Raw genomic sequence first — 27,228 nt, 5'->3', positions numbered from 1 at the left:
GTCTATAGATCCTGCTGCTGGATAGGGGGGCACAGCCAGAGGTGCTGCATTCCCCTCCATCACTATAGTCTGAGAGGAGAGACAGAGAGACAGCAATGAACTGAGCTAGGAGACAGAGAGCTAGGATATGTGTGTGGAAGTGATGGTAATATAGAGAGGAAGTGGTGTGAGGAAGGACTTAGGTCATGTATACTGTAAGAGATACAGTACGTAGGTGGAGAAAGTAGACATGGGAGGAGCAGGTGAGGTTAGTATTGGTGAGAGCAGGGTGGGAGCTATACAGGGGGAGATGAGGAGAGGCCACCACAGATAATAAATGAGAGGAGGGCATTTTTTTGTTCTTTCATGATTCCGAGAATGAAGTGGAAATGTTGTGAATAAAGACAATATACAATGTGGAGACTAAACTCAACAGGTAAAGACTGAGTTAACGCTGGAGGACGTGGACAGATTTGAACTTCCTAAATCAATATCTCAATATAGTAAAACGTTATGAAAACATGATGCGTCTTTGCTATCATCGTAAGACTACGAACAAACTACTACCCCATTTCTACCGAAAACAGCAGTCCTCTCAAGCTCCACTAATAATATATTGCTCTCTGTGTGCAGCAGGCTGTGAGACGAGAGCGCCGTCTGATTAGCGCAACACCGAAGTGAAAAATATTCAATCCCTTCACCCTTATACAGTGCAGTGCAGTTATTAGTGGAGCTTAGAGGACACCTCTTTTCAGTCAAAATGAGCTTGTAGCAAAGAGGAATTTATTCTACTTTAATCTTGAAATTTCCACTTAATTCTCGCAGTGAATGATGATAAAATAAAAGGCCCTTCTTTCCTTTTTTTTTCTCTCGCTTGTCCCTGATAGTCTGCTGTATAGGAGAGACAGAGAGTCAAAGTAAAAAGCAGCACTCAAGAGGCAGAGGACGAGGCAACAGCAGCCTCCTCCCCATCCCCGTGTCAGGGAGACAAATAGCGTGTGATGCTAATGACCGGCTAAAGCTTTTGCCCCCGCTGAGAACAGCCCGCTAATATGACTGCTAATAAAGGCACCGTAGAACGCTGTCGCATTCCAGCAGTCACTCAACTGTCGCCCAAAATTAGCCTAACAGGAGCTCTCCTTTCTCCTGCCTTAGCATTTAAGCTCCGCTAACGTGGCCCTGTCTCCTGACATTGCCAAAATGTTTCTCCTGCATTAAAGAGCCACTTGTTCACACTGTAGTAGAACGTGTTCCATTTTTACCATTTTGAGGATACCCACTCCATAATGTATGAAATGATCTTTTTCTTGCGATCTGAAGCTCTTTTCTTCTTTGATTGCTACCTCTCACACTGCACACTCTTCAGGGAGGATTTTGTGATTCTTCCAGGGGGGCTAAGGCAAGGGAAACTTAGTATAGTAGAGTATTATCTCATCTCCTTTCTTTCTCTGCACACAGACTGCAAAATGTATTTTATTTTTTATTTTTTGAAAATAATTTCTGGATTTTGGATTGCCGGGTGCAGTGAGTGGGACGTATTGCCTGTGATGACGGGTGTTTGTAGCCAGGGTGACACAGCGACAGAGCCGGGGGAACGTGGGACGCAGCGGAGGCTTCCTGTGGCTTAGTCGTCATGGGGCTCAGGAGCAACAACCTGACAACGCCTCTTAACACCAGTCTGAAGAAAAGGCATCTACATTTAATGCTCTTGCAGTTGCTTTTGATGACCAGGAGGAAAGAAATACAATTATTATATTCTATCCAATAGCTGATGTTGGTGCAATCAGATTATTCCCTGTCAAACACTAGCTGGGTTTCTATCACCCTGCCTTTATGTGCATCAGGAAACGGGCAAACATCTAAAGAAAAATTGTCTAATTCGTAAAAATTGTTTTACGCTTGCATGATTTGGTTTGGTTTCCGAAATGGGAGATGGAAACATATTTGTGGACTAACATTGAACACACGCAACCGATCAGCTGTTTGGTCGTTTTATTGCCTGTGCTGCCGTTGCATGCATCACAATCTCAGCATCATGCTCAGTATCGCCCTAGGACTGCTTAATTGTTAAAATAAATGCAGGAGCAAAAAGAAAGATAGGGTAGAGAGGTGTGAAGGCCCATGTTTATCTGGCATTCCCACACTACTTCTCCCTCTCTCCTCACACTCACCTACCCTACCCTTCTCTCCTGCCCGCCCGCCTGCCTTGGCAGCCGCTAACCTGCTGGGACCAGCGCTTGATTTATTTGGAGAGGGTGTTGGAATGGAGGGGCCAGGATGAGTGGCATTTTAATGTGCTTTTGAGATGTTTGGTCACAAGCACTATTGATCACAGTGCTGCAGCGAAACACCCCCACCCACCACCCTCCTTCACTGTCCCATAGACCGAGCATGCTGCCCTGGGGAAGAGGTCCGGCTGTCAGGCAGGGAATGAGTTTCCATGTGGGCCTAGATTAATGAAATGAGGCCTGTGTGTGCAGGGGGTGAAGGGGGTCAGACCATTAAGGAATCCCTGGGCTAGGGTGAGATTGAGCCTGCCAGCCTGACTGAACCTCGGCTGACTGATGCACGTCCAGGACTGAGGAGAGAGAGAGAGAGAGAGAGAGAGAGAGAGAGAGAGAGAGAGAGAGAGAGAGAGAGAGAGAGAGAGAGAGAGAGAGAGAGAGAAGGAGAGAGCAGGATGGATAGGTTATTGAACTGTGGCACGCACTGACATGAAAGACAGAAAAAAAGAGGGGACAGAAATCGGTTGGTAGGACTGTGGTTCACTATGAGACAAACCCACCTCACCACTGCATTGAGCCTTTCCCACAGCCAAGCGCAGCACACCCACTGACTAACATCTAGCATCTTCTCTGTCTCACACACAGTGTTGCGTTATTCATTCACATCAGGTCTTACTCTAAGTAGTGCAGAGCCGGGGAAACATCCAGAGGTTGTAAAAATAGGAGCAAGGGATATTTCACAGCCGAGTGAACATGCCCAAAGCGTGTTATAGCTCTCTTACTCTACAGCCTGGACACATTGAATTTTCTTTTGTTTCTACTGCTTTCTTTCCTTAGATGACAAAACACTCATCATTTATCCTAATTGTGACTGTGTGCATGCTTTTGTTCAAATGTGCACACAGCCGCACACACACACACACACACACACACACACACACACACACACACACACACACACACACACACACACATATACACTCTGTTTGTCTCTTACTCTCTCTCTCTCTCACACACACACACATGCACTAATGTCCAATGAATCAGCAGCACATGTTCTTAAGTCATAATCATGCAACTAACATTGGGGGGGTGCTAAGTAGCAGCTCGGGGGCTCTCAGAGTGAAATGGATTACCCCTCTGTGATCAATAGCCTGAGCGAATACACAGATTATCAGATTATCAGATTAGGATCTGTCCCCCCCCCCCCCCGCTGCCGAGAGGGGAATACATTAAAATCCAAGATGCTTCAGCTAGATTCAATTAATCAGTCTACAGGTTGTCTTTCCCTCCTTAGTCAATCCCAGACAATCACTTGCTGCGTGCTTGTGTGTGTGTGTTTTCTGCATTAAGTTCATGTCAGGAAAGGGCATAGCAGGGTGGAAAATCAGAGGTGTTTGCAGAGCATGCAAAGTGATTTTTAATTTAAAAAAATTGTCGCCTAAGAACAAATTGATGTTTACCTGAATATAAACGGACGTGAAAACAAACTGCTAAATATTCAGCTTTGTTTGCTGTTTATCCCGTTGTAAGAGTTTTCTGTGAGAAATGGAGCATTTTATTGTAATTACTCAATAGTTAATGAGTACCTGTCTAGTAAGAGGCCGTTGTTCCATTGCTGCTTTGTGCATTGCATCCTTTTTAAATATGATATACCTAGGGCTGGGTATTGGAAAGGACTTGATGATACTGATAATGTAAAAAAAAATGCTGAAATACAAGTTACTGTGTACGATCTGGTTGGTCTTGATACTGTATATCACATCATAGTATATTGATAGTTCACTGGACACATTGATCAAACCAATTTTAAACCAAAACTTGAATTCATATAAAAAATGACGGCAATTCATGGAAACCAGCATACTGTGACATCTATGGAGCAGAGGTTGTAGTTCACCCAACCCATTTAAAACTACATTTCCTTCTACACATGTCGACGTTTGAAGCTCTCTGTAAGAGATAGATATCACAAAAATACGATATATGCCGTATAGATTTTTTTATTCATTAGCACAACCCTATTCTGGCTGAACCGTTTCCGCCAGCGTCTATTGGCGCTGGCGTTGGCTAACAACGCTTCGCCTCCATTTCCTGTTGCTGGCGTTCCCGTATTGAGCTCCCCCTCAAACTAGGAAACAATTCGCTCACAGTCAACCTGTGTGCTTCTGTGCAGCTCTCTCCCTCTCTCTCACACACACACACACACACACACACACACACAGAGGGTGTGAGAAGTCACATTACTGTAGACAGAAATAAAGTGTGGCGATACTTTGGGATAATAATATCGGCGGCGGCGGTCCGGTACGCTGCGCAGCCTAGCTTAGCCTAGCTTAGATGTCCAACTTCATTGTACAACTTCCCCCGGGCAGAAATACCCTCATAAACTCTGGAAAATGAAGCGTGGTGGTTTGGATTGAGCACCGGACCTTATAACCAGCTAGATTAAGATCCGCCGTTTCCTTTCTTTGGTGATTTACAGGACAACGGGCCGCCGATGATAATGTTACCAGAGATAACACTGCGTGACTATGTGGCTAGTTAATTCCGGTTAAGTTATCCCGTGAGCTCCCCGGGGGCTAAAGTGTATGGTGTCTTGACATGCTGGTTAGAAAGCAACACACTATGTATATTCCTTTTGTCTTTAATAGTTTTTGTGTGGCGTTTGCGGGTTAGATTTAGCCATTTCTCTGACAGTCTCTGGACGTGAAGATGTTCCATCAGAATAAGTTCCCCCCGGCACTATTTTGCATCGACACCGCTGCTGTTTCCCGGGGTTAGCCCCGCCCTAGATGATTGTGATTGGTTTAAAGAAATAAAAACAGGCCAGCCCAGTTTCCCCCCCGAATAGACTGCTCTAAACGGTGTGCTTCCAGACCATACTACTTGCTGTAGTTTGGTCTGGCTTCGCGAGACTAGCACAACCCTAACAACACCTTAACACAGAGGTCCTGATTGAGAATTAGCATTCTCATGTGGCTAATGGCTAGCCCTCTTGTCTCTGTCCTCTGCAGTGTGTACGGATGCCCTCTTGCCAAGAAGAGAAAGAGTCTAGACCGACCCACCCTGGAGACCTCGCCCAAAAGGAGCACCTATCTAGATGACATGGACAACTCCACCATGGAGGAGTGCTACGAGACGGACGCTACCGAAGAGATGGACGAGAGGGAGGAAGAGGAGGAGGAAGGGGCTGTAGAGGAAGAGGAGGAGGGGGGGGAAGTGGAGGAAGAGGGAGACTACATGGACTACAGTGTAGAACAGATGGAAGAAGGAGAGGTGGAGAGGGAGGAGGTGGAGCCAGAGGAAGAGGGGGATGAGGAGAGGGTGGAGGAGGAAGAGGAGGAGGAAGCCATAGAGGAGGTGGACTATGAAGAAGAGGAGGACGGAGAGCAAGGTGAGATTCCCTTTCTCGTACTAATATCGTACCTAAAAAATACCTTGCTTAGATGTTTCAAATGCACCAAATGGACCAGAACAATTGTTTTTAGGCTCGACATTTTTAGTTGTGTTTCTGCTAGAAAAAAAATGTCATGGTGTCTGAAACACTCTATTTTAGAGCAGGTCTCTATAAGCCCCGCCTTCCAAAAAGCCCAGTGTGCTCTGATTGGCCCTGAATCTAGCTGGCAGGTAGATTCAGGGCCAATGAGAGCAGACTGGGCTTTTTGGAAGGCGGGGTTGGGGTATATAGCGGTGTGCTAATCACAGGTGGAGTTAGTGCTAGGTTAGGTTGGTAATGAGAGGGCATGTGTTGTTGTTGTTGCTGTGTATGTTGAAAAAGACATGAAAAAAGGATATATTGCACAATAGGAGACCTTTAAATGAATAGTTCCACATTGCAGGAAGTATGCCTTGGCACAAAGACTGGAAACAAGGGGAAACAGGTAGCCTAGCAGCCCACCTACATGATGACTACATTTTTATATTAAAATGTTATATCTCATTTGAATCTATATGAAAAATTAATGTGACAACTTGTCATTTGATTGTGAGGTTATGTGACCGAATTGATTTCTTGGCTCAGTTGCCAAGCAACCAGTGATGCAGAGGCAGTTGAGGCATGTCCAAGCAAGAAATAGTCCAGCACATAACCCCACATTAAACAAATGAGATATATACCGTGTTAATGAGTGAGGCTAGCTATTTCCCCTGGTTTAGATGTGTTAAATTTGCCAGCTGCTTACAGTATATTCATGTTTACCATTCAAACATGAAAGTAGAATCAATCCCATCGTGTAACTCACCTCCAACAAGTGAATACACTTTTCAGAAATGTGGGAAGACTCTCTCTACCTATTTACAAATGTCATTTTTAAGGTGCAGCTGGACATGATGTTTATACATTGTTCATTGGAATGAGATGAAATACCTGGAAAAACACACTGCCTCCATACAATGTATTGTTCCTTTGCTGCACTGCTACTGTAGTCTAAACACAGTAGAAACTGGAGGAGAAGGGCACTTTACTTTCTTGATTTATCATATAACTCTTTTGGCAAATGTTCAGTGTTGTAGTTACAGGGAATGATCTAAACTGATGGTTAAACTAAATCAGTAAGGTCCGTCAGTGCTACATTCTGCATGAGGCCTTTGCCAGAAAGATGAGTTTCTTTTAGTTAAATCATGCTAAATTGCCAAACCTGGAGTCATGAGTGTACAGTATGTTGGTAACTGCATAATACTATAAACAAAATAGCTAAATAATCTTCAGTTGCCTTTACCTTGACAAATATGCAATGTTAAGAATATTGAGCTGTACTTTAAGTATGCCCTCCTGAAGACAAAACGTAGCCAAGACCACATTTGGCAGATTGGACTTCGCACCCACGCATCACGATTGGACCTGACAGTCCCTTCAAGCCCAATTAAGATTGAGCTCTGAGAGAGGACTGTGTTAACCCTGTTTGGCGCCTATAGGCCCTACCCACCCACCAAGTGTTGATGTGGCATCTGAGTAGTTGTACTCCAATTTTCTTAAGCCTTCCCCATAGACTGAGACTGTTGCCACTGTCTGTTCAGCCACTCATTTACCTCTCTTGCTATGGACATGCCACAGTATGTGTTATTGTCACTGGATGGCATCTTGATTAATTCTCCCAATCCTTCTTATAATTAAACTGCAAAATCATTAGGTTTGCTGTGTAGGAAAATCACACGTCAATCTGCATTTTTAATCTGCAAAATGTTCCTTAAGAAAGGCAGAACAAATCTGGGTAGATTGTGATCTCCATCATCTAATAGAGGTGACACTCTGGTGCTTCTCTGTGTCTCTCCAGTGGCATTGCACATCTCTGTAGCTAATCCAAAACCCATTCAGGGAAGGACAGTCCCTGTGTTCCCTCCTTAATCTGTTACGCTTCCATATCCCTTTTGTGTACCTTGATTGCTCTTCAAATTGCTTTCCAGTGCCATGTTTCACACCATCAAAAATTAAACCTCCGGTGCAGAAGGTTGCTATAAGAAAACCTTCTACTGTCAAAATATTGGGCCTGGTCTTCCCCGTTCCTGCTCTAAAGCCCACAACCCCTGTGTGTGTGTGTGTGTGTGTGTGTGTGTGTGTGTGTGTGTGTGTGTGTGTGTGTGCGTGCGTGCGTGCGTGCGTGCGTGCGTGCGTGCGTGCGTGCGTGCGTGCGTGCGTGCGTGCGTGCGTGCGTGCGTGCGTGCGTGCGTGCGTGCGTGCGTGCGTGCGTGCGTGCGTGCGTGCGTGCGTGTGAGTGAGGTGAAGTCACTGTGAGTGTCTGTGTACTGTGTGGACAGAATACTTAGTTGGGAAATATCCAGATGTGTTTTTGATGCATATTTCAATGTGTTTGCATACTTCATCTTTGTAACATTGAAAAATGCTGTCCTAGTGTCTATATTGTTGAAACAGATATGTCTTTAAAAACCTGGTGGTATTTCATGTTATCACCAGCCATTACCCAGTTTTCTTTCTATAATTATTTTAGATTAGTGATTTGTTCGTTCCCCACCAGACATCAAATAGTCATTTATTATTTCTGTGTGTGTGTGTTGGGGGGTTGGGGTGGATTCTGTGTTCATTTTTCTCTGCAGGAATGTAAGTGGCAAAATGTGACGCCAATGTGAGCAATGTGCTGTTGGCGGCTGGGGGGCAGACATGTGAAAGGGGAGATTGGTAGGGTTCCCAGGAGCGAGCGCTTGAAAATTACTGACAGAAGAGGTTCAGTAACCTTTCGCAGCCTGCCACAATCAATTAGCCCAATGAAAGGAATTCTGAAGATACCGATGATTGAAAGAAGAATGAACTTTACTAGCCAAAGATGAATAGCTACTAACTGGGGGTTCATCATGCTGTAAAAATGAACACCATATTATCTCTTAGATTTAAGACTTAAATATGATTTTAAATGAGTTGCTCTCCAATTCAAGTATTTCTCAGTTTCTCTCTTAATCTAATTTGAATTCTTACTATTATTGCAAATTAAAAAAAAAAAAAAAAAGACATCCAGCAACAGTGTTTTAGTTCCATAGATTCTCATTCATCACCACAGCATCTTGCTCTGGAACTTTCCTCCAACCGCTATACTGTGTATAGATCTTCCTGTGCTGATTCACAATTCAGAACACAAGCTGCTGTTAAGACTCTCAAAGTAAATTATTAGGGCAGGAAGCAAAGAGTTCCTTATCCAATTTAGAAGGGACCAAGCCCATAAATTTGATTTACCAGGAAAAATAGAATGACGGAAATGAAATTACAAGGCGCTTGTTCTTATTTGTTTTTTTTCTCCCACAGAGGACGATGAGATGAGCAGCAGCAGCAGCGGCGAGGGGCCAGAGGTCGCCGCCCGAGGCCGAGGCAACAACGGCAAACCGGACAGAGACAACAACAACAACAACAACAACGGTGAAGAGTACGAGAACTATGACGAACTGGTGGCCAAGTCCCTCCTCAACCTGGGCAAGATCGCAGAAGACGCTGCCAACACAGCCCTGACCCAAGCTGAGATGAACAGCAACTCTTCTAACAGCGGCGAGGAAGAGGAGGACGATGATGAAGAGGAGGAGGAGGAGGAGGAAGAAGAGGAGGAAGAGGAGGAGGAAGAGGAGGGAGAGGTGGATGAAACACAGAGAGCTGAACTGACTCTGGACGTCGACAGCGACGTGGTCAGGGAGACAGTGGACTCCCTCAAACTGCTGGCACAGGGTCACGGCGCCGCGATGGCCGACGATTTAGACGGGCAGGAGTTTGAGGATGGCGTAGGCGGGAACAGGGGTGAGAATGATTGTCCTCGCAACGGGGGCAATGCACACGGTGGACAGGTCAAGATCAACGGACAGAACAGCGACGAGGAGGTGTGCCTGAGCAGTCTGGAGTGCCTACGGAACCAATGCTTTGACCTGGCTCGCAAACTGAGCGAGACCAAGCCCTCCGACCGCAACGGCCCCGGCTCCCAGCAGAATCACTTTCTATGCGGGGATCCCAATCAGCAGGGCCAGCATCACGGCTATGGGGACTTCCACCACCACGGCCAGGACAGCAGGCGGACACTTGAAAGGAACTATTCCGACATGGACAATCTGCTGAAGCTGGAGGAGCAGCTGAGCCCGCGCTCCAAGGCCTTCGCCAGCTGTGCACAGGACGAGAGGTATCACTCTCACCACCGGGACTATGACGAGGACACGGCCTCCGTCACGTCGGACCGGTCGGAGGAAGTCTTTGACATGACCAAGGGGAACCTGTCTCTGCTGGAGAAGGCCATCGCACTAGAGTCAGAGCGCGCCAAGGCAATGAGGGACAAGATGGCCGCCGAGGCCTCCAGGAGGGACGGGGTGAGATACGGCCACGGTGAGCACGTCCCGCGCCACGGCTACGGAGTGGAACGTAAAGCCCGGCTTCCTGATGGTATGAAGAAGCCTTTCTACCATAAAGGTGAGGGCATGTGTAGACATGTTTACCTCATTTAACAAGCTTAGGTAAACTGTATGTCTGCCACTGTTTGCCCTACGTATTCTATCTGTCTTGCACTAGAGACTAGACAGCCAACATGCATTCTGGGAAACCTCACTATAACCCTAGGACAAGCTTTTTCAGCCAATTTGGAAATTCGCATCTCGGTAGCAGCGGGAGCGGCAGCAGCAGCTTATGTTGTTAAAATAGGCCAGCATGGAAACATCAGAGGGTAGGCTTGTCAGGCATAAGTAATGGCAATCTGCACGGCCTGTTAGGACCGCAAATCTCATCCCTGCGATGCAGCTTGGGGTAAAGCTGCCTATTTTTAAACCTGCACTAGGGAGAGGATGCTGCAAAACAGAGGTCCTCTGCATTTAGACAATATTCATTCTGTAGGGAGCAATCCTGTGTTTTATGTTTGTTTTGACGCTTATGTTCAACCATTCAGTGTGATACTTACTGAAACCTCAGACTAATCAACACATATTGCTAATCATATAGTAAAAAGACTGCAGTAGAGCATCAGTGGTGATTGTTATTGTGTGTCCTTGATGTGCAGAAGGTCTGCTTGTGTACTCACAGAGCAGAGTGTCAGTCCCACAGACAGAGCATTGGTCTCGTTTCAAGCTCCCTTCTTGTTTAACTATTCCTCTTATCATGTCCTTTGGTGAAACAATATTCAGACATGTTTCATTTCAATAATATCCTCCCATAAGGAACATATCAGATGAGACCAACTAATACGAGCCTGCTAATTCACAACTCACAGCAGGTATATGTTAGGAATGAAATGCCACACAAATGTTCATTTCAAGAGCCTCTCCCCGTGCCCCTGTGTCTGGCTGATGTCGGTATAATGACAAGATGCCAGTCGGTTGCCTCGCGATAACATCTTCCCTCAGGCGAGATAGTAGCAGACACTGGTTGACCAGGGTTCCTGTGTGATTCATATAACAGAGGATGCTGAAGGTGTGTGTGTGTGTGTGTGTGTGTGTGTGTGTGTGTGTGTGTGTGTGTGTGTGTGTGTGTGTGTGTGTGTGTGTGTGTGTGTGTGTGTGTGTGTGTGTGTGTGTGTGTGTGTGTGTGTGTGTGTGTGTGTGTGTGTGTGTGTGTGTGTGTGTGGAGGGGGGGGGGGTTATTGGGAAGAGCCCAGCTTTCCTAAGAGAAGCATGAGGCTGAGATGGAAAATTGAACAGTATCAGAATGAGCGATAACGAACGACAGGCCCACTGACTGCACATTAATTATCCAGAGATGGTATGGTAATGGGGGCCATTTGCTATGCAAAGTGCAGACCGTCCCCAGCCACAATCAATATCCCCTGCTTTCTAATATCCCTTCCACTCTGCTGCATCCACTCTCTACAATGGGAGCGTGGCAGGCACAATGCACACACATCATGTATGTGTACGTGTGAGTTTGTGCGTGTGTGTGTGTGTGTGTGTGTGTGTGTGTGTGTCTGTAGAAATGAAGGATGACTTCCAACAAACTGTTCAACCACTAACAGTCTATGTAATAATGTTTTCCCCCAAAGAAGCCATTACTAAGAAGCTATATTTTACATGAAGACCAAGTTCTTTATCAAACATGCAATTTTTTCTGCCTTTACTGCACTGCTGTCAGACAAAGGCGCCAGACGTGACATAGCAATATTGCAACCGAACTCATATGCCCCTAATGTGATATAGAGATAGATGATAGCCACAGAGAAGAATGAGGCTGATGAATGAGACATGGGATTTCATTGGGTGACTCACTTGTATATGTGTGAGTAGGTGTGCTGCTCCGTGCCACTTATCAAATTGGACTTTCTCAACCCTCCTACCTCCTCCATTTGATGATTCTTCTCCTTGCTCTTACCCAACAACCTCTGCTTTATTTTAGTATGTAAGTATATAGATGACCCTACTCCCTCACTATAAGGGTGCCTGGCTACTGTTCAACAATAGTGGAGGGACAGGGCAGCCAAAACCTCTACACATCTTCTGTCCCAGTCTGATAAGTAACCTGTTCATATTGCACACTCTTACTCTCTTAGGACCTGATAGAAATATATTAGTGTCCTATTCCCAAAGCAAGAGGGAAATACACGCAAACTGCAAACTGACAATCAGACAGCGTCCCTGCTGCCCCTGTCCCATTTGTATTAGGGAATATTCGACAAAAACACAGCACCAAAATTCCCCCCTTCCTATGCAAATTAGTCTGGTTGCAAATAGCATATTATTCACAAAGACCAGCGCTTAATGCTGAGGAAAACACCATTTGGACCCATGTATTGAATTGGCACACTCTTTCTCTCATCTCTCTCTCTATCTCTCTCTCTCTCTCTCTCTCTCTCTCTCTCTCTCTCTCTCTCTCTCTCTCACTTCAAAGTGTGTGAGCTTTAAATGCTATTGAATTGATATTGAGTCATATTATGAAACTAAACTGCTTTGATATTGCCCAGGATTATTCATTGAGAGCTGCCTTATTACAAACCATGTCAATATATAAACCTGTGATCTGTGTGTAACAGCCGACCTGTGTGGATGTGAAGCAGATCATAGAACATTCATCACGGTAAAATATTGGCCGTCCACCGTCTTAATGGAGAATCCGGTTTTTACTCAAAGTGTGACTTTGACACTAGGAAACAATCCCATAACTTAAACTCAATCCACTCAGTTAAACTCAAAAAGGATGGCAAATTGACACTTGGCCACCAAACTTTGGCTTTGTGTAAAAGCGCAGGCATATAATTAGTTCAAATGATTTAGTGGATATGGTGCTAAAACAGGGCACAATGGATCTGGCCCTCATTGTTCTAAATGCAAATTGAATGGAGTTGGAAGCATTATTCTTGCATTTCTAAGTTACATCTTTAATCAGTGGTCTGGATTTCTCTGGCATGAGATAGTAGCCACTCCCCCTTTATTTTTTTGCTAATACTCGCTCCTAAAATTGTTTCTGTCACTCAAATAGCTCTAAATTGATTTTACAATCTGATACAACACTGTACTCCTGTAAGTCTTAGCTATGAAAAGCTAATAAAAGCTATCACTGCTTGGTAAATGTTCCTAAAATGACACTTCAAATGGTAATGTAAACTGCACCCCTACAAGAGCCATTACATCTTGGCTGTAAGAAGAATCCTTGACCTTGTGTGAGAGTCAAAGTGTTTTAATGGTAGGAGGTAGGTTACATCTGCAGACACACTGCCAGTTGGCATCACTACTTTTTGGTGGTAACTTATATCTCATCTGGGTTTCCAAGAAAAGGAGAACCAGGTTTTGGGGAAGGAAAGACAATCTCATCCGGTGTGTGTGTGTGTGTGTGTGTGTGTGTGTGTGTGTGTGTGTGTGTGTGTGTGTGTGTGTGTGTGTGTGTGTGTGTGTGTGTGTGTGTGTGTGTGTGTGTGTGTGTGTGTGTGTGTGTGTGTGTGTGTGTGTGTGTGTGTGTGTGTGTGTGTGTGTGTGTGTGTGTGTGTGTGTGTGTGTGGTGGGTGGGTGGGTGGGTGGGTGTGTGTGTGTGTGTGCGGGTGTGTCTGCTGTGTCATTTGACTGTGTGTGTGTTTTCTGGGCCCTCAACGTTCATGATCAGAAGATCTGTCATCGAGCCATTTATTTGCATTCATTACATTGCTTTAGGCAAGGCAAGGCAAGTTTATTTATATAGCACAAATCAGACACAAGGCCACTCAAAGTCCTTTACTTCATTTTGATCTCAAAGATATATTTCTTTGCATCTTATAGCACTGATGTACCTTATAGCCACCTACCTCCACATCTACCATTGTGTCATGTGTGATCACCTGGACATATGTTCTTCAGATTCTTCCCGGGCAGACAAGAAGGAGAGTCGCTGTCCGACCCCCGGCTGTGATGGCACAGGTCATGTAACGGGTCTGTACCCCCATCACCGGAGCCTGTCCGGCTGTCCGCACAAAGACAGGGTGCCACCAGAAAGTAAGCACACACACACCAGCCAAAACAAACACTGTGTTGGCTTCTATTACCCAACCTGGGACCTTGATGTTCTTTGATGTTGAGGAATTGGGCATGTTTCCCCGTGATCACTGCTGTGTCTGGCTGCATGTGTGTGAGTGTTTGCTGTATGTACTTGCTGTCATGCTCAGACTGTTTGATATCTCAGTGAGGGGGGTCAGATGGTTTGCAGCTGCACTTTCTGCTGTGACCTTTTTGCATGGGGCCGTGGGTTTTGCTTGCTGGTTGCCTGCTTACAGTGCCTTGGTGATGAGGTGGGGAAATGAGGCCTTGCTGATGCACACACAGTGGCCATTGGTGGGGATGGTCAATAGCTGTCAATCACTGATTTACTTGACTGCATGGGATTTTCTCCTCCATTAGATTGACTGACAGTTATGATAATCCCTTATGCTTGTTGGTTGCCCTGTTGGCTGGCTATGTGGGTTGCATTCTTCACAGCATGGTTTATTATTGCATTTGTGACAAATAAAAAAGAGGTTCAAAGTCACACGTTTGCCTTTCATTCATTTGTGTTGTATAGCTAATTGAGTCTTAACAATTAATTTGATACAAAAACTATCACAAAATAATGCTCTCAGACCTTGATAACAGCGAAGCCCGTCTCAGTCATCCATACCACAAACCCCATTGATTTAGTTGCTCTCCTTGCTTAATGAAGTTATTTAGAATAGATAGGCAGTATCATATCTCTAAGCCATGGATCATATGAAGTGGCCATAAACATTAGCCTTGACTGAATGGTGAGATTTTAACCCCGGCTATTTAGTCTCATTCACCTTGTGCAAACTTCTCAATAAAAGCCCCCTTTAACACATTTCATTAAACCGCAGCATGAAAAATCCAGTTATGATCTGCCATGACCCAGACTGCAATCAAAATGAAAAGAGGTCTTTGATAATGGCAAAGGAATGAGCTACCATTAAAGCCAGGCTTGTAAAAGACCAGCAGTGTTACACATGCAGTGTTCTAGGGAGCGCTGCTCACACAGAGGTCGCTAACCTGAGATGTATTCGTCTCCCAAGAAATGTTAAAAATGTCTCGGAGTCAGTTGACCTTGACTGGGGATCAAGAGCCCCAAAATGGAATTTGGAATGGGGCTTGAATTGATTGTCACTGGAGCTGTTGGAATATGATGTCTGTGTTCCTCCTCCTTTTCCTCCTCTTGTGTTGATGGGACTGAATTTTTTGGGAAGATGATACGACCAGACAGCCCAGGATGCTTTCACAGAGCATCACAAAAAAGTTTTCTTCTTGATCTTTGAGGCATAATCTTCAGCCCTTCTTCTCTGACTTCAGCAGGATGCTTGAGAGATAAACATTGACACACACACACACACACAGTCACGTTGCTATTAAAAGGTGACTTCCTTCAGACCAGACACGGCAGGCAAAAGAAAATACCCTGCGTTCCAATTCCCATACTTCCCTACTATTTAGTATGCCAAAAAAAGAATTAGGATGTCCCAATACATGCATGTCAATTGTATTATGCTGAAAATACATAAAAGCCTGACATTTCTCAACATAATGAAAAAAAAACTTCCTTATCTGATTTTTTTTCTCTCCTGTGGCCTTTAAACTCTTCTGTACTTTAGTATGTAGTGTAGTAAAAAGAAAGAGTATGTGATTTGGAACGCAGGGATAGTTTTTTTCAAGCACTGGTACATTTTAAGATGTATTCTTTCATACCAGAATATATAAAAAGATCCAATATGTGCATTTAGGTTTTCTACTGTACGACCATTTTTAACGGCCATTATCTCAACATTAGTTTTTTTCAATACTCTAAACCAAAAATCTCAACTTCTAAAGCACGTACGTACGTCAACTAAACTGCTTTCCATTATCAGTCGTAGCTCTATTCGGAGGGTAATTACAAAAACGATTAGTTCATATGTTGTTAATTGTCTGATTTATGATGAACGATCTTCTTCAAAACAAGCAAAAGAGAGTTAGAGCGCCCCCCAATAGAGGCTCAGTCCTCAGAAGCAGCAGAACACGGGTTAGAATCTAGCCCGTGGTTATTCTCTGCATGTCATTCCCCTTTCATCTGCCCCATTTCATATCTGTCTCTCCAAACTGTCTAATATTGCATGAAAATGCCAACAAATAATCTGTTGTTAAAGATGAATTTTTAAGAAAAAAAGATAATGAGTTAGATATTGACACTTTTGCAATTGATTATTTATTCAAATATTTGTGACAAATCAACTGGCAAGGTGAAGATATAAGTTTAACATTTGACCCTTTTCATCTGCACTCACTTTAAGGCTGTCATTACATGTCTGCATTACCAGCCATGTAGAGGACAGTCAGCAGGCTCCTGTCAATATGTGCTCCATTATCTCATGCAGACAGACTCCTTACTTTAAAGAAGAGGATGTCACACATGTAGCTGTCCGCGGGGGAGATTCGCCTAAGAGCAAGTCTCTCTCTCTACTATTAACACATTTGCTGTACTGAATGGACAATGTTTTATTAATGCAGCGGCTTCATTTAATTGGGGAAAATCGCACAGTGCAACCCAACTGTTCCCTGGGAAATGTGGAGAAAGACGATTAAATTATTTCTCAATTTGATTCATTCCCATTCCTGTTAAGCTCATTGTCGCTCTTTTCTGTAAAATGCTAACATACTTCATCAGCTCAAATGCTAGTCTTTGCTTTTGTCCTTAAATTGAGTTACCTTTGTAACATACAGTCATGGCAGACAAGGCATCCTCTTTGATTCCTTCTATTATTATGTTCCCCTCAGCCTACCTGTAGGTCTATCTTCTCCTACTGAAACAGGCCTACAGCTTTCATTTCTCACCATTTAATCTGTGTCTTTACAAAGGGACAGGGCCAAAAATGGGATATGCATAATGTATTGGCCTGTGGCATGTTGAGGTGTCAGGCTTTGCCCAATTACCTGCGCCGAACACCAATTAGTATGTAAGAGAAGGAGGATGATGAGGGGTTAAAGTTTAAGGGGGCGATAATGATGAAGCTGGTGCCTGACGGGGTTTGGCCCCCCTGCCTGCAGTGTTCACACGGCTCCACTCGGACATCCATAGATCATTCATCTAATTGGCTGGTTGCTGATGGGATCTCAGACACTTATGGACTCTTTTAATGGTAAATGGTATTGAAGGCTGAGCTTTCTAACCTAACAACATGTAGATGATAACAAAGCACACTCTATCAAGACTCAATATGTTTGCTTTCTCCCATTGATTTCAAGGTTTGTGTTTTGCATGATTGCTAGCTGTTGGTCACTGTGCTTCTCTGCATGCCCAAACTCGTCTTGTCGGGCTTTTTTGTCCTGTTCAAACTTAAATGACATCTTTTTTATTCATGACTGTCCCTATTTCGTGAATACTAATTTGAAAGGGTCCGGGTAAGTGGAAGCCATATGGTGGGAAACCTGGCCTGGCCCTCTCAAACTAGTGTTCATTAAAATGAAGAAGCGGTCATTTGGGTTCACACAGACTCATTTCTTAATGATGTTTATAATGCCAAAGCTCCTCACACACTAATAGAGCTTGTGCGTTGATTTGTAAGGGGGCTCCTAACCTTCCCTGTCTTTCACTCCTATCTCCTGTCCGTGTGAAGTTGTGGCAATGTATGAGAATGTTCTAAAGTGTCCTACGCCTGGCTGCACGGGACGTGGCCATGTCAATAGCAACAGAAACTCCCACAGAAGGTAAGTGACAGCCCGGCCACTGGCACTGTCCATGTTGCAACCCCCTTTTTTGTTCACTGTGGGACTTTATTTTACTAAGGTATTATATTCTTTTCATCCTCCATGTTTTTTTTCCACATCATCTTTTCATTTTCTTACTGTAAACCCAATTATTTTTGTCTTCCTGACACATTGCTTTTTTGTGTACGGATTAGTACCATTTTTATTAAAGTGTTGTGACTTTGTGGCGATTGCTTGACTGTAAACGACATTCATTTATACGAAAAAGTTACACACTGTAGCTTTTCCACTCCCGTTAGTTTAACTGAGGCTGATTAGAATGCAGCAATTCACACCTCCACAGCATAAATCATTCATCAGCTCCCGGCGAAAAGTGGCATGTATCAGGTGCAGGGTTTGGAGGGAGAAAGTGAAATAGCAGGGCGCTCTCTCCTGTGCTGTCAGACGGGTGCGAGGTGACAGTGAGAGAGGAGTGTCACCCACAGCAGATGCTCGGGGAGGTTTGGGCATAGCGGCAGCCATTAGCACCTCTCTGCTGCTCAGACAGGGTGACAGCAGAGGTACAACCTGGGAGGACCACAATGCCTTCACGCGGTGCTAGCTGACACTGCCGCAGTGCCAAATAAGCATGCACATGGACAAGCACAGTAAACTTTCACTTTGTCTAGAAAGAGCTGATATAAACCTCCATTATACTACTTCACACTTCCCAACCGTGACACACACTTTTTAGCCCTTGCACACGTCCATGCACTTCTGATGACAGGTGCTCATGGACACAACTCTATACTGGCTTCAGGCCATTGTCAAAGATAATTTTTTCAGCGCGGCCCTGGCCCTCTACAATTGACAGACTGGATGGAGAGTAATAGGGGTTACGGATAACAACATGGAGCTTTGTCACATTTGGTCAGTTGGATGTCAGGAGTAAAGTTTTACAGCCCTCGATTCCATTGGAACACACTGTAGGTGTAGATCCCAAGTGTGTGTGTCAATGTGTGTGTCTAGTCAGCGTGTGTCTGAAGGGAAACTGGACGCTGCAAAAATGCACATAAAAATGCATTTTTGCCCATATGGGAATTTATATTCTGATAATTATTTCTAGCTGCTCAACCGGAAAGTCGCAAGCTGTCGCCAATTTTGTTGCCAGGAAAGTGTAACCAGTGATTTAAAATGAATGATTGTGTATTTTTGAACATATAGATTCTGAACTATAGTCTTTATATAGGTATATTCAATCTGGTAGACACTGTGATGGAGTGGCTGACAGGCGGATGTGCACTAGCCGTTTTAAGATGGGCTGACAAGTACTCTTAACAAGCCCAAACATTTTACATCATGTGCACTCAGTGTAACGTTTCCACCTATCAAACTGTGTGTCTGAGGCGCACGCTCCACTATGCCTTTCTCATTGCAGTCTGTCAGGATGTCCCCTCGCTGCGGCCGAGAAGCTGGCCAAGGTCCAGGAGAAGCACCAGACCTGCGACGGCCCCAAGTCCAACCAGGCTTCTGACCGCGTCCTAAGGTAGTATTCACTCTTCATTCTTATCTGCATTACGTACGTTGAAACTATCTATCGCAAAGTAGCCAAAATATAGAACGCAGTGCATATTGATATAAGACACGGACTTTATTGTAGCGCATAGTCAATCTACTGTATGTGATGTATGTAAAGAATGTTGTAGAATATGTAAAATAGGTTGCCATTCACTGCAAAAGACGTGCAAGTCTGGATGTTGTGCTTATGTGTACTGACTGTGATGTAATATAAGATTGCAATGTAGAAAAGTATTACACAATCATTTTGGAATGTCTGGATCTGTCCCCTCCTGTATTTTTTTAAAACAGTTGAGATTTTAAAGTCTCCCATTGTACTTTTATGTTGACGTCCTCCCTGTCCCCTGAGAACGCATCCACAAGAGACTGCATGTTCATTTCCCCCGCTCACCATTGAAGGCAAACCGCTTTATTAGATTTGAACAAAATTGGCCTCATTCATCATAGCCGAGACTGAAGTTGTTTTTGAATGGGAATTTCTTTGATAGTCATGGAAAATGCTACGATGAAAAAGTAATTGTTACATTTTATATTTATATCTAACCCAACATCAAGAGCGCAATATCGTACTCTTCATTTATTCCTGGTCTTAAGATTGAGGATATAGAGGCGTATGAAATGATAAAAGTATTTCAGAGCGAACGGGAAGTGTAATGAAAGTGAAGAAATTCAATTTTAACTGTTTCTTTTATTGACTGGGGAATGAAAAATGTTTCGGTGTTTTAATAGAGATCCCTCGCTCCCTAAAATCCACCAGCATCTTCCCTCTATATTCTAATCCTGGACTATATGACCATACCAGCCTGCCCCCTTCCCTTCCTTGCATCTGCCCATTGTTTAACCGAAAACCTTCCCCTGGGCAATGTTGAGTGCCTCGGTCCAACTTCCATACCCCTCGTCATTTATTTTCCAGGCCTATGTGCTTTGTCAAACAACTGGACTATCCACAGTATGGTTACAAGAACAATGTTTCCACCAGCACGCCCCGCTCCAACCTGGCCAAGGAGCTGGAGAAGTACTCCAAGACCAGCTTCGACTACAGCGCCTTCGACAGCAGCAACAGCCACCAGGTGTACGGGAAGCGCGCCATCGCACCCAAGGTCCACGGACAAAGAGACAACTCGCCCAAAGGATACGATGGTACTATTTTTTACAGCAGGTTTTTTTCTTCCACTAGACATTCCCAGAATATGGTTTTCATTCCTCCAATAGTGAATTGTTTCTATTTACGTGCAAATACATGATTTGAAAATATTTATTTGAGATGTATTAAGCATACACATTTCAGGGTCACAATAATATTTTGTGGAATTATATTATATGGAATTTTGGTCATTGAAATACCAAATCTAATCGACCGTTATTTTTGTTCAATGCATCTACTGTATAACTACACGTTTAGCAGAGACAGCAAACTTCTTCTAAAACAAGTCCAAGATATATTTCAGGAATCTTAAAATATGTACAGTATGAGACAGGTGTGCAGCTCCTAACTTTAACATACATTAAAGAATGTTGGAGGAACTTTAAGGTTTTGTTGATTCTAGCGCCCGCTCTGGACAGAAGCGGTATGGTTTTTACGACACCAGTGCTTTCCTAGTATTTTAGTATTATATGCAATTCCTCATAGGAAAAGCAAAAACATTATTTAGAATTTTTTCATGTGTCTTGCAGCCAAACGTTACTGCAAGAACTCGAGCTCTGCGAGCAGCACGAGCAGTACGTACGCCCCCAGCAGCAGCAGCAGCAGCCTGAGCTGTGTAGGGGGAGGGGGGCTGGGAGCAGGCAGCAGCGCCAGCAGCACCTGCAGCAAGAGCAGCTTTGACTACAGCCACGACATGGAGGCCGCACACATGGCCGCCACAGCCATCCTCAACCTGTCCACGCGCTGCCGAGAGATGCCCCACGGCATGGGAGGAAAGCCCCAAGACCTCTGCTCACCGGTAGGGAAGCATCATGTCACACTCTAACTACATTACACAGGGCTGTACGCTTATTTTTTAAAGTGGTAGCACTGGTGCTAGCAAGCAAAAAAAATCAGTAGCACAAAAATAAATTTGGTAGCACACAAAGTATGATCGAAAACTTGCATAACCTTAACCCTTGCATTTCGCTCTAATTACCTTTGAGCATGTCATCTTGGTCTCATTTGAGATTCTCAATTAATATTATTTCCTAGTGTGTGCAGTAATAATTGTAGAAAAATTAATAGGGGTGCACTGATTGCAATTTAGACAAAATAATCTAACCTGCCAATTGCAATTTGGCAGGCTGTCGCACTAGTTAGGGTTTCCACCTTGGATTTAGGAAAAAAAGGGACACTTGAATGTTTGGGGCGGAGGGCTCGGCCATTATTAGGCTACCAGTTCAGACTGACCAGTGTAATGACCTATAATAACCATACACACCTACAGTGCTTTTTACAGTATAGGCTAAATAGGGAGACTGAGGTGGGTGGGGACCCTGGACCTTGTAGGGGGGCCCCGGAAGAAAAAAATGCAACCTTTTAAAGTAAAATTCATCAATCTGGTGCACTTTGAGAATAATATTGCATGCAACCATGCCCAGGGGCCCAAGGGCTCGGGGGGGGGGGGCCTAAGCCAGAAATACTGATAGTAACTTTAAATGTTGCATTGTCAAAGAGCTCAGTCACTCATGTCAATAACAGGGTCCAACAAGGAATAGCCTAAATATAAGGAAATAAATCATCATGGCCCCAACTAGGTGACAAATAGAAAAGCAAGTGCAAAACAAAAGCATTATTAGCTCTGTCTAAGGGGCTTCATGAGGGACAGCTAAGCCCCCCACACACAAACAGGAATAAGCTTGCTATGTGTAAATTCTATACTGTTCATGAAAAGTAGCTTTCCACCCTGTATATGTTGCAATGGGCCCCTCCATCATATAACATGAGTCTGCAGACCAATCTACTGTACTGTTTTCACAGTTGCAGAGTAAAGAGTGCCTGTTTAAGAAAAATAATGTTCCTTCTGCAGCTCAAGATTTGATTAAAATGTTCCTCTGCTCTGATGCATTTAACTTTAAAACGGTACAAAGAGTCTGGGCCCATTATCTCATAATCCGTCTATGAACCAACTGGTTTCCACAATCTTTTTTATTTTCGCGGGCAGCATGCACAAGCATTATTTATTAAAAAAAAAAAAAAAAAAAAAAAAAAAAGTGTGGGGCCCCACACAGGGTCTTGAAACGGGCCCCGAGATCGTTAAGACCGCCCCTGCCCGCCCACCTCTCCGATGCAATAGCGGGCGCAACAAACTCCTCGGCCCGTGTGAGACGGCCTTAACTACTGAACGAAGGAAGGAAATCAAATGAGGTTTTGGCATTTTCCCCAAAAAACGGGTCACAGCTGGTGAAAAAAAGAGAACAATTCTGGGAAAAACGGGACGGGTGGCAACACTAGCACGAGTGCGATTGGAGTTGTATTCATCATCGCACGTGATCAATTTCAGTAGCAAATGCGATCAAAACTGTCGCACTGTACAGCCCTGTTACATCAACAGGTATAACCATATTATTCAAATGAGTTTTCGTTTTTTTAAAGGTCACCTATTGTGCCAAATGCAGTATTTTTAGAGACTCCCAAAGTATGAGAAGAAAACAACCCCTCTCTCTTTTGCTCCAAGTCCACCTTTCTACAAAACCTATGTTCAAAAACCCCAGTCAGATTTTAAGCCACGCCCCTTCATCACCAACGTAAATTAGGACTACCTCCACCTATGATAAGCCACATCCCCAGATACAACTGACCCTGCGTTCCAATCCCCATACTTCCCTACTATTTAGTATGCCAGAATTTCTCGACATAATGAAAATAAATCTTCCTTTTTTCTGATTTTTTTTTCTCCTGTGGCCCTAAAACTCTTCTGTACTTCAGTATGTAGTGTAGTAAAAAGATAAAAAGTATGTTATTTGGAACGCAGGGTAAATTTAACTGGCATTTAGTATCAGGGCCATTCAGAATAGACTTGGCTTTTTGGAAGGTGGGGCTTAAAGAGACAGGCTCTTAACTCAGTGTTTTAGACAGAAGCTGAAATAGCAGATTCAGCCAAGGCACTGAGAAACATTGGACACTTCACCATGAGAAACAGTTTCAAGTAGAAAAAGCTAATTATAATTGTCAACCTGAAAATGAGCATAATGTGTGGACTGTAGTGAAATGAAGTTTCTCATTTGAGCCTGCAGCATCACATGATACTCACTACACCTTGGTAAGAGTTTGTCCTCCTGCTGCAGTCACACCAATCCTCTGAGAGATAACCTCTGTTCTTCCTTCATTTCACTAATGCTGGCTGTGAAAAGTCACAAAGATTGGGAGATCTTGGCACGTACACACACACACACACACACACACACACACACACACACACACACACACACACACATGCATACAAAACCACACACACCCACACACATTCCATTAAAGATCCGGGGCTGTGTCTTACACTCAGGGGCTCGGCGGGGCAGTTTTTTATTTTGCGTCTGGGGATCAGATAGGAGAAGGAGGAGGCAAGCGTTTGACACGGCGTGAGCCCACTATGTCATTTCAGAGGAGAGATAAGGTGACGCTGTTCCTGTATTATCTGTGCCCAGATGCTGAGCTGTAAAATGGGGGAGCAGGAAGAGAGCGCACTGCAGAGGGGGTAATGCTGGCTCAATGCTAATGTTGACAGTGGAGACTACCAAAGAATGAGAAGCAGGGTGATATAGAATTGGAAAATACAGAAAGAGAGCAAAGAGGTGGGAGGTTTGCAAATGTCACGGTAAAGGAGGAGAGGAGAGAGGGATACAGGAGAGGAGAAAAGTACTGAGGAAAAAGAACGGAAAAGACAAGACTATGGGATGAAAGAGAAAGCCCATAGAAACATTATTTCACCCAAAAAAGTGGAAGTGAATAAAGTCAGTGGGGGAGAAAAGGCCTGCAGCAGTCAGGACTTTGTCTGGACCTACAGCTCATCTCTCTGTCTGTCCTGCTCTGCTCCTGGCCATGATGGGGCAGGATGCTCTCAGGCCAGGGAGAGGAAGATGGAAGACTTCAGACACTCCTTTCTTCTTCTTCTCCTCCTCTTCTTCCTCTTTCATCTGCACAGCTCACCTCTCAACACACACTGTTCTGAAGGATTCTTCACACTCTCACATTGACTCTAGCCTCCTCAGCCTGTCTACACCTGTTTCCCTCAGTCCGCACATTCAATTGATCTATAGCTGGGACGACTGAGAAGAATGGCTGTGTTAAAGGTCTAAAAGTCAAATGCCATGCTTTGGTAGTTAGAGCGAGGGGGAATGTGTAGAATATGTATGCACGCAGTTAATGAAACATTCGGTTTCTGAGGAGTGCTACTTACTGTACCAAAAGTAGGTTGTGTTTCTGAGTGAAAGGTATTTTGACCAATGAGATTAGTTTACCACACTTATTAATTGTCTATAAAGGAGGGTTTCCAAACCGTTTTGGCTAGTGATTAAATGCTTACAGACTGAGGCAATTGGCTAATTGTGATATTGGGCTATGCAAAAAAAAACTGATTTGATTTGATTTGATTTGAAAATGTAACAGCATCTGTGGTTGAATATGTAAGCAGCTTAACCAAAGTGTACATTTCTTTGTCTTTATTTCAATAAGAGTCAGAAGAGGTCAAACTCATGAGGATTGCATTGGCAAAAAGCAAAGGTTATAGAACAAACAGCAAGAGAAGAAATCTTAATGTGAGTAACCGAAGAATATTTCTGAAATCGTCCCTCAAATGTATCATGTGAGCTTTTAGAGGGGTGCTGACCCTCAGGTTGGGAACCTCTGTTGGGTCAAGTAGTGTCAGCTCATCTCAAAGCTAGTGAAACGTACCTTTAAGGAGATACTGTAGATTAGGAGAAAATATTGTTTGACACTAGGCTAATAATTACAGGTTTGTATTTCCCTGAGCAAGGCTTGGTTACAATCCATAGACACCCCCAAAATAAGATCATCTTAACCGGGATGATACGTCATAAAACTGCACTCAAAAAAATAAACCGCCATGTAAGTTTGTTGTGTGCGAAAAACAACAATTATAATTTTTTTCTTAATTTAGCCTCCATTCTAAAGAAAGCATGAAGAGTATGTAGGAAAAAGGTGAGCGCGGTGAGAGAGAGAAAGAGTCAACCGGAGTGAAGAGAGAGAGACGAGTGAAGGAAAGGCCAGGGAGGAAGAGAGGACACCACGCTGCTGCTTTTTATTTTAAGACCTGGAGTAGATGGGCGGAAGTAATGTGGCGAGAATTAGCAAGCGACCTCTCACGCTCTGGCCCTCTTCCCTACCCACAATCCCCCATGGCTCCAGAGGTCAGGGGGTCCGTGAGGGTGGAGATTTCTAATGAAGGAGGTGGGCTGCATCCTCACATATCATCCTGTTTAACTCCATATGAGGAGGTGGCTCACGTTAATTGAACCATGACATGTTATACAATGGCCGACAAGGGAGAGGGCGGTCAACGGCCAGACTTGACCTTTATTTTGCTCATACAGTCCTTTACTCATCTTCTGCCTCCTCCACTCTCTCTTTCAAGCTCCTTATAGCAAAACCTACAATTGAACTTTCAGTGGAGTGTGTGTGTGAGTGACTGTGTTGGATGGAAGCAGACGGACACATCATGGAATCATTACAGAGACCATTTGACAGGTGGATTTATGTAGCAACCCATCGTTTCGCTTTGTCTTACATGATACTCAATTTTTTTTAGTACCTTTTATAATATTCATAGTGAAGAAAAAAACACATCTCGATGACCCAGCACTAACTGCTTCACACTTCTACCTGCTCCCTGCTGTGAGACAAAAAAAGGTCATTTTTTCAGAAAAATAATATAAGATCTGCGTCTGGAGTATGATGAAGTAGACCAAAGCTTTTAAAATGAACAGACGTGTTCCTACACTAAAAAAAAAATCCAAAGAGAATGCGACTTCCTTCTCAGAGAATACCCAACTTTTCTTTCAGAGAATAGGCCTATCTGGCTTTTTTTCCTTTGATTGAAATACCCCCAGCTCCTTATTTTCATTGTAATTGTTTCCACAGTAGGCCTAATACAGCCTGTCGTCATTTTTAAGAGTCTTGGTTTTAGCCACAGTTGTTGCAGGATGCGTGCCCAGTTTCAGATCTGTCACCCCCCATGCCATTGAGTCAGTGTGCGTCACAGAGGTTCTGGCTTCAGACACCAGGAGAATCCACCCCTAGGGACACTGTCGGCTTGAATCAGCGTCAGGGCCGGCCTTCCTTCTCATGAGACTGAGTAAAGGGAACGGGGAAGAGGACACAACACACATGCATATTAAACATAATCATTAGTGGTGTGGGACTTTTGGTATGTACGTACAGCATGTGCCAGATGTAGATACTTTATAGATACAAACCTACACTCAGGAGGCAGAGTGGATACCTTGGTGAGCCAGCCAGTCTTGTTTGACGTGGCCCACTTTGCTTCAGAATACAGTATACTGTAGTTCTGCCTCTATTTTTGGGTTTGCAGCGGTCTACTTCCAGCCACTGCTGCTCATCAACCCCACCCCTAACCCTCAGCCCTTGCCCCCCTGTGATGTCCACTCACATTAGTCTCACACACACACACACACACTCACACAAAGTCATGCACACACACATACACTGACACACACACACACACACATCATCCTGACTGCATGGAACACAGTGCAGCCCAAATGAAAGGAAAGAAAAGAGGCAGAGAGAAAAAGAGGAAAGGAGAGACAGAGGGATGAACTCGTCCTTGAGCGATGACGACCTCTTCTTCTTCTGTCCCTCTTATGAGTGGAACACTACATTGTTGCTGCGCAGCATCTACAGTTTCATTCTAGACAGACTTGGGCAAACAATACAGTG

General features: G+C 44.1%; 1 protein-coding gene across 1 annotated transcript in view; it reads left to right on the top strand.

Moving 5' to 3' along the window:
- myt1lb (myelin transcription factor 1-like, b) overlaps positions 1-27,228 on the top strand; it is a gene marked incomplete at both ends in the record, with an annotated part of 61,283 nt that overhangs the window by 20,120 nt on the left and 13,935 nt on the right. Inside the window, 7 exons of the mRNA XM_080041872.1 lie at positions 5,222-5,601; positions 8,959-10,095; positions 13,929-14,063; positions 17,699-17,789; positions 19,207-19,314; positions 20,260-20,486; positions 21,021-21,289. Of these exons, the coding sequence (XP_079897998.1) occupies positions 5,222-5,601; positions 8,959-10,095; positions 13,929-14,063; positions 17,699-17,789; positions 19,207-19,314; positions 20,260-20,486; positions 21,021-21,289 (2,347 nt within the window). The remainder of the gene's footprint in view (positions 1-5,221; positions 5,602-8,958; positions 10,096-13,928; positions 14,064-17,698; positions 17,790-19,206; positions 19,315-20,259; positions 20,487-21,020; positions 21,290-27,228) is intronic.

Source organism: Ammodytes marinus, assembly GCF_949987685.1.
Source record: "Ammodytes marinus genome assembly, chromosome: 15".
NCBI classification, from domain to species: domain Eukaryota; kingdom Metazoa; phylum Chordata; class Actinopteri; order Uranoscopiformes; family Ammodytidae; genus Ammodytes; species Ammodytes marinus.
This window is presented reverse-complemented; position numbering and strand designations above follow the sequence as displayed.